Source organism: Suricata suricatta, chromosome 8 (genome assembly GCF_006229205.1).
Source record: "Suricata suricatta isolate VVHF042 chromosome 8, meerkat_22Aug2017_6uvM2_HiC, whole genome shotgun sequence".
Taxonomy (NCBI): Eukaryota; Metazoa; Chordata; class Mammalia; order Carnivora; family Herpestidae; genus Suricata; species Suricata suricatta.
This window is the reverse complement of record NC_043707.1, coordinates 132,515,995-132,523,770: the sequence shown is the minus strand read 5'-3', so window position 1 is coordinate 132,523,770 and position 7,776 is coordinate 132,515,995. Positions and strand designations below refer to the sequence as shown.

At 49.2% G+C, this 7,776-nt stretch overlaps 1 protein-coding gene across 1 annotated transcript in view; it reads right to left on the bottom strand.

Moving 5' to 3' along the window:
• Nucleotides 1-422: 422 nt before the first annotated feature.
• The window catches only part of LRRC38 (leucine rich repeat containing 38), a 39,319-nt gene continuing 31,965 nt past the window's right edge, over nucleotides 423-7,776 (bottom strand). Inside the window, exon 5 of the mRNA XM_029945907.1 lies at nucleotides 423-1,989. Coding sequence (XP_029801767.1) covers nucleotides 1,733-1,989 — 257 coding nt within the window. The 3' untranslated portion in view covers nucleotides 423-1,732. The remainder of the gene's footprint in view (nucleotides 1,990-7,776) is intronic.

Genomic DNA, 7,776 nt, shown 5'->3' with positions numbered 1-7,776 from the left:
GTTCCTATCACCACCTGCAATTACAGTTCTGTCTGCCTGCTTATTTTATGTTCTCCCCATAAGAACAGAGGCCAAGAGAGAGGTGCCTGGGTGGCTCAGTCGGTTGAACATCTGACTCTTGGTTTTGACTTCGATGGTGATCTTGCAGTTTGTAGGTTCGACCCCTGAGTCAGGCTCTTTCCTAACAGCACAGAGCCTACTTGGGATTCTCTCTCTCCCTCTCTCTCTGCCTCTCCTCCTCTCTCTCTCTTTCTCTCTCTCTCTCAAAATAAATAAATAAACTTAAAAAGAATAGAGGCCAGGTGAGCAGGAGCCCTGTCTTCTTGTTCAGTGCACACCCACACTGCACGGACCAGCGCCTGGCCCTTAGCAAGTGTGCAGTGGGTCTTTTGTAGAGGCAGAGATGGGAGGGAGCCATGAGCAATGGAAGAACACATAAGGAATATATTATGAGAAATAATGGAGAGGTGGTTCCCAGAAACACCCCAGGGGCTGCTCTTGGGCTCCCTCAAAGTCTCAGTCCCCAGCAGGGTCCAATGCTGCTGACAGTGTTGCTTTGCATTAACCGGCCAGCCACAGGATGTGGTTTTGCATTATCTCTGAACCCAAGAGCCGACTTCCACATCCAGGAGAACATTGCCTGTCACAAACTGTGCTCCAAAGAAATGTCTCACATACCCTAAGGCCGCCGCCGGAGGTTTCTCAGAGGCCAGGTCTCAGGTTTGGTTTTGTTTTCTGTTGTTGCTTTTTAGCATTTTGTTGATTTGCTGCAACCTGCTTTTTGGAATCCTGGCCTTGGGGGAAAAGTCATTCTGGAGCTAGAGGCTGACCAGGCGTTAGCTGGCTGAGGAGGGATTCCAGCTGGAGGTCCGGGGAGGGGTCCGGGGAGGGGAGACAAGTGGCTGTGTTTCAGGGGAAGGAGTGACGGGGCACAGAGGCCACGGAGACTGTATACAAGACGGACCCTCCTTCCTCTACAAGTTGCTTCCTCTCAGGCCGAGGACCAGGGTGTGAGCTCTGTCAGCAAGAGCCTTCCTCACCTGCTCACCAAATTATAGCAACAAACGCCTTTTGGCCAGATCTTAGCTTTTCCCTCGGTGCCACTTTAGCCAAAGGGGGGTTCATCTGTGGACCCCTAGAAGCTGCCCGTTATGGTAGAAGTCCATTCTAGGGATAGGGTCTTGGACGCGAGTCCCTGTCTGAGTAGCTGTGTCCCAGGAGGAAGAGGCCGCTGCTTGGTGTCCCAGGCCACAGCACAGATGCACAAACAAGCCCCACCGTCGGAGCTGCAAGTGTCTGCTCCTCCCAGCTTGGGGTTCAGGGTCAGCGGGAAGCTTCTCTCCACCCCATTCTCACACCTCAGGCCAAGAAGCAGGTCCCTCCAGAATCCTTCCTGGGCTCGTCTGCCCCTAAGGTCCTAAACTCTGAGATGGGAGTCCCAGCGGGTACCCAGGGTGCACGGCCAGGTTCACGGTCAGGTTCATGGTCAGGTGCACAGCCAGGTTCATGGCCAGGTTCATGGCCAGGTTCACAGTCAGGTTCATGGTCAGGTGCACAGCCAGGTTCATGGCCAGGTGCATGGCCAGGTTCACGGTCAGGTGCACAGCCGGGGGCAGGTGCTAGTCTGAGCACCACAGGTTGACTGCTTCCCACTTCCCACCTCCCCTCTTCCCTCTAGGCTCGGAGGGAAGCCCCGCCTGGGCTCTGTCAATCCAGGAAGGGAGGGGGCGGCTCAATCATCCTCATCCTCATCCTCCTCGTCTTCGGTGTCCTTGTTGGGGGCACACCTCTGGAAGCACTGCACCACGGTGGCCAGGAAGAAGCTGGAGATGATAGCAGCAATGGACACCGCCACGCCTGAGAAGATGATGATGAACAGGTCTGTGAGCGACAGGTTGAACCTGCACTCGCTGAAGCTGGCCTCCGACAACTCGTGCAGGAATATCCTCCTGTTCCCCAGGGGCAGGGAGCACTGGATTTCCTCGTGGCCTGGGAAAGAGGCAGGGGGAGGGGTGGGTGAGAGAGAGGTCTGCAGGATTGCCTGAAAGTCGGAGAGGTGAGTGCTTACTAAGGGCAGAACAGGAGTATTCCACCAGAACCTAAGGGGTTGGGGAGGGGGGGCAGTTGATTATAATTGATTATATAAGCCTTTTTAAAAGTCCCAGAGTAATCACCATGGGAAAATCCAAATGCCTTGCCCTGCTTAAGGTGTGGAACTCTGGGTTTTGAACCACTCAGATGGTGATAGAAAGGGAGATTCAAGGTCAGGGCCTCTGTAGACCTTAACCCAGACCTGGAGCTATGTGGCCTTGGGGGCCGGTGGGCGGAGGTGGGGCAGGTGCAGGGGGGCAGGGGGATAGGCAGTGCCCATCCACACAACACGCTCCAGGGTGCAATGTCACTTCCCGAGCTGGAGGTGTCCTCCTTGTCATTGTCCTCCAGGCACAAACAGAGGGTAAGTGCAGCACTGCCCTAGAAGGGTTTTCAAGTGACAGGGGTGGGGGAAACAGGCTGTATCTGAAGGAGGCCTTCAAACAGCAGGTGCCGAAGCTGCTGGGAACTTTCCATGTGTTTCAATTTTTTTTTTTTTGAGAGACAGAGAGAGACCGTGCGAGCAGGGGAGGGTCAGAGAGAGAGGGAGACACAGAATCCGAAGCAGGTTCCAGGCTCTGAGCTAGCTGTCAGCACAGAGCCTGATGCAGGGCTCAAACCCACGAACCGTGAGACCATGGACCTGAGCCAAAGTCGGACGCTTAACTAACTGAGCCATCCAGACGCCCCTAGTTTCCATGTGCTTCAGAACCGCCTGAAGATGTGAGTCCCCTGGAGGGTGTGAGAGCTTCTGGGACATTCTCTCCAACTATGCCCAGAGGAATCCTTGTAACCTTTGTTTTATATATTAAGGGTCCCCTTAAGATTTCACTTGAAGGGTGGTTGGCTCATTTAAAAGGAAGTTTCACACCGTCCAATCTAGAAAAGGATGACACCTATGTACATGTGAGAACGTGCTTTAAAGCTGTCACCATAAAGAGGGTGCCCGGGTGGCTCAGCTGGTTAAGCGTCCGACTTTGGATTTCAGCTCAGGTCATAATCCCAGTGATCAAGCCCCACATCACAACCTGTGCTGAGTGTGGAGCCTGCTTGAGATTCTTTCTCTCTCTCTCTCACCCTCTGCCCATCTCCCTCACTCACATGCTTTCTCTCTCTCTCTCTCTCAAATAAATAAATTTTCAAAAACCCAATAACTATAAATGCTAACTAGAACTTACCACAGGCCAGATGCTGTTCTAAGCACTTCACATACAATAACGTGCATCCTCACCATGCCATCAGGGGAAGAGGGCGAGAATCCTACACCCTCCATTCACTCAGTGAGCCTACAGGAAAACTTGCCTGAGGCATGAAGATCTGAGCACCCTGACGATGAGTCTCCAGACACTCGCTTATTTATTCAATCCACATTTATTGAGCGCTTTATCCTGTGCCAAGGGATTGGTGATAAACAAGGCAAAAAAATAAAGGCCCCTACTCTCAGAGAGTATAAACTCTAGAAGACATTCATTTATGCATTCAACATGCATTATTTTATTTTTTTAAAGTTTATTTATTTTTGAGAGACAGAGAAACAGAGCGTGAGTAGGGGAGGGACAGAGAGAGAGAGAGAGACAGACAGACAGAATCTGAAGACAGGCTCCAAGCTCTGAGCTGTCAGCACAGAGCCTGATGTAGGGCTCGAACCCATGAACTGCGAGATCATGACCTGAGCCAAAGTTGGCTGCTTAGCCGACTGCGCCACCAGGGGCCCCTCAACAAATGTTTATTGAGTATCTACTATATACTTGGCCCTGGGGATAGAGCCATGGACAAAACAAAGTTCTTGTCCTCACATTGCTTAGCTTTAAACAGCTAATGAGTAGATCAAGAAATACATAAATGCTAAGATGACACACTAGGGTGAAATGACAAGTGTCCGGGACAGGGACCGTCTCTAGATGGGCGTTTTGAGGGTACTGTTTTAGTGAAGATCTAAAGAATGAGATGGAACCGATCATGAAGGAATAATCTAGGCAGAGGAGACAGGAAATTGGCAAAGGGCTCAGTGTTTGGGGAATGCCATGTAGCCAGGGGCAGCACAGTGAGCAAAGGGGCATTTAGCAAGAGCTGAGGTGGGAAGGGTGGGCATGGCTTGAGATGAAGCCCCCAGCTCACCAGGGTCTCCGAATGAGTATCATGAACAGAAGCCCCACCTCCACCACCAACCTGCACTGAATTGTTTCCCCCCGAAATTGATATGTTAAAGACCTAACCCCCAATGTGTCTGTAATTAGAGACAATAATGGGAGATAATTAAGGCTAAATGAGATCAGAAGGGTACGGCCCTAATCTCATAGGACTGGGGTCCTCATAAGAAGAGAAAGAGACATGGGGCGCCTGGGTGGTTCAGTCAGTTGAGTGTCCGATGTCAGCTCGGGTCATGATCTCACAGTACATGAGTTCAAGCCCTGCACTGGGCTCTGAGCTGACAGCTCAGAGCCTGGAGTCTGCTTCAGATTCTGTGTCTCCCTCTCTCTCTGCCCCTCTCCTGCTTGTGCTCTGTCTCTCTGTCTGTCTCTCTCTCAAAAATAAATAAACATTAAAAAAATTTTAAAGGAAGAAGAGGAAGAGACATTGGGCCCCTGGGTGGCTCAGTCAGGTGAGTGTCCAAGTCTTGATTCCAGCTCAGGTCACGATCCCAAGGTTGTGGAATTGAGCCCCGTGCCAGGCTCCACCCAGTGTGGAGCCTGCTTGAGAGTCTCTCTCTCCCTCTGCTCCTCTCCCATGCTTGTGCACATGTTCTCTCTCTAAAATAAAATATTTTTAAAAATTAAAAAAAAAGGAAAGAAAGAGACAACATAAATCTCTCTCTCTCTCTCTCTCTCTCTCTCTCTCTCTCTCTTTCTCTCTCTGCATGTGCACAGAGGTAAGGCCATGTGAGGACTCTGTAAGAAAGTGGCCATCTACAAGCCAGGAAAAGAGGCTTCACCAGAAACTGACCGTGCCGGCACCTTGATGGGACTTCCAGCTTCCAGAACTGTGAGAAAATACGTTTCTGTTATCTAAGCCACCCAGTCTCTGGTATTCTCTTATGGCAGCCCTAGGTAACTACTATAAACTCTCACTGGACATGAACAAAAGATAAAGACTTGTGTGAGTAGTCAGACACCAAAGACTGCTTGTTACCAAGTATAATCTACACATCCTGACGGATACACAATATGAACTATATACAAAGTCAAGTTACCACCACTATTTCACAAACTTCAGCTACAAGAAAATGCTTAATATTAAAATGCATAAAGAGATCAGATCTTCTCTTTCTGATCTGGAAGAGGGGAGAAAAATAAAGCAGTGAAAACTCACATTCTGCTGCACTTACTATGTGCAAGCACTCATCTGAGTGCTATATACATACTCTTAATTCTTGCAACAACCTCATGAGGTAGGGAGTGCTGTTATGCCCATTTTATGGATGAAAAACACTGAAGCACTGCCAGTTTCCATAGCTTGCTTTTACCAACACAGCTTCCCAGAAATGTGAGGACGCCATTTTGACATTAAGCTCAACTGTCTGCAATCTCTACTTACCACTGGCTTCCTTTCAACTTACAGGAAAACCTTCAACGGCTCTCTTAGGTTTCAGAAAGCTGGCCTTCAACCCATCTCCCGAATTATCTGAAAGTCAGAATGAGCTCTTCACACCTCACTAATTAGCAGGCATCTGTACTGCAAAGAGCAGCTTGCTAATTGCAAGGCAGTCCAGTGACCACCCTTTGGGTCTTTGTTTGCGTATCTTTCCTTCTGCAGCTCAGAAACAGGCTCCCTCTTTCCTTGAGTCTTGGCCCATCTTTCCTGTACGCACAGCCAACCCACTGGGGCTGATGCTCTCCTCCCCATGGGAACTGTCACCTAGCAACCAGACTCATAGCACCTCCTTTCCCTGATTCAGTGCTGACCTTATATACCGCGGGATTAGCTGGACCAGAGATCTGCGTCTTTCTCCTGTTACGCTTGACTAGGTTTTTTTTACTTCCTTTTTCTGAAAGAAGCCAAAGTTTTGTTTACTTCTTCTGAGCATTTTAAATGCATTTGAACAGAATAGGATAACTTAAAGACATAGTTATTTTGGGGTTCCCATGTAGACACTGTTTTCTTCAATGCAAAAGTGAAAAAATCCATTGATCTGCCTCCTCTAAACACTCCCTCCCCCCAAGCCAAAGATATTATAAACATAAACAAGGTGGACGCCATGGACTCCACGAAACCCAGAAACTTTCTAAATCTAAGATGATACAGTAAAACCCTGGATTGCCAGTAACTTGCTCTGCGAGTGGTCCACAAGATGAGCAAACATGTCTACTGAATTTTAACTTGATAAACAAGCGATATCTAGCCATACGAATCTTATGTGATGCCGAACATCACGTGATCACAACTGAGCCAATGGTTCTTGAGAGTCGCTTTTTTTTTTTTTTTTTGACAGACAGAGAGAGACAGTGCAAGCAGGGAAGGGTCAGAGAGAGAGGGAGACACAGACTCTGAAGCAGGCTCCAGGCTCTGAGCTGTCAGCACAGAGCCCGACATGGGGCTCAAACCCACGAACTGTGAGATCATGACCTGAGCTGAAGTTGGACCCTTAACCGACTGAGTCACCAGGTACCCCGGGATTCACTTTGATATGCAAGTGCTTTGGATAACAAGCACATTTCCGGAAAAAATTCTGCTTGCAGACCAAGGTTTTACTGTATTTATAATCTTCACATCTGCAACGGGTCACTGTCATCTAGAGAAACGTTCCAGCAGTCCCTTTCTTCAATAAACTGCATTAATGGAAAACAACCACAGTAGAAAAATGTGAGCCCACAGCACCTGCCATTTAAATCCCACCTCGGCCCGGCCAATACTCCTTGAGTCCATTCTAATTTCTACAATGTTCTTTGTGCCTTGAGATTAAGCGTGGCATTTTTCAAAGTAACGCTTTTAGAAATGTCATCTCATATTTCTCTGGGGCTGGAAGAAACAGGCTTGTTTGCAAAACATCACCAGCAGGCCCACCGGGGCTGAGAGACTCTGGAGCCACGTTCGATGGAGCTAGCATGGCAAGATACACTGTCTTAATGGGTGTCCATAGCTCGTGAAAGGCAGAGAGAGAGAAAAAGAGTCAGACAAAGAGTGTTAGCTGGGCAGACAAGGCCCGGGAGAGGGGGCGGGGCATTGCTGCCAGAGCATTCTGGAGGGCGTTCTAGGCTAACTGCACAACTCTGGGGTCAGGGTAATCTGACTTCGGGGTCCCCTTTCTCCCCTGCAGCCTCTTACTCTAGGCCAGAGTTTCTCACCTTTGACACTATTGATACGTTCCATCAGATAATTGTTGTGTGGGGTGGGGCGCCTGCGTGGCTCAGTCAGTTAAGCGTCTGACTTCGGCTCAGGTCATGATCTCATGGTTTGTGGGTTCGAGCCCCATGTCGGGCTCTGTGCTGACAGCTCAGAGCCTGAAGCCTGCTTCCAATTCTGTGTCTCCCTCTCTCTCTCCCCCTCCCCTGCTCACAGTCTGTCTCTCTCTCTTTCAAAAATAAACATTTAAAAAATTTTAAATATATAATTGTTGTGCAAGGGCTGTCCTACCTGGTGCAGGATGTTTATGGGCACTCCTGCTGTCTACCCACTATATACCAGTAGCACCCCGCCCACTATGACAATCACAAATGTCTCCCAGCAGTGCCACGTGTCCCCTGGGTG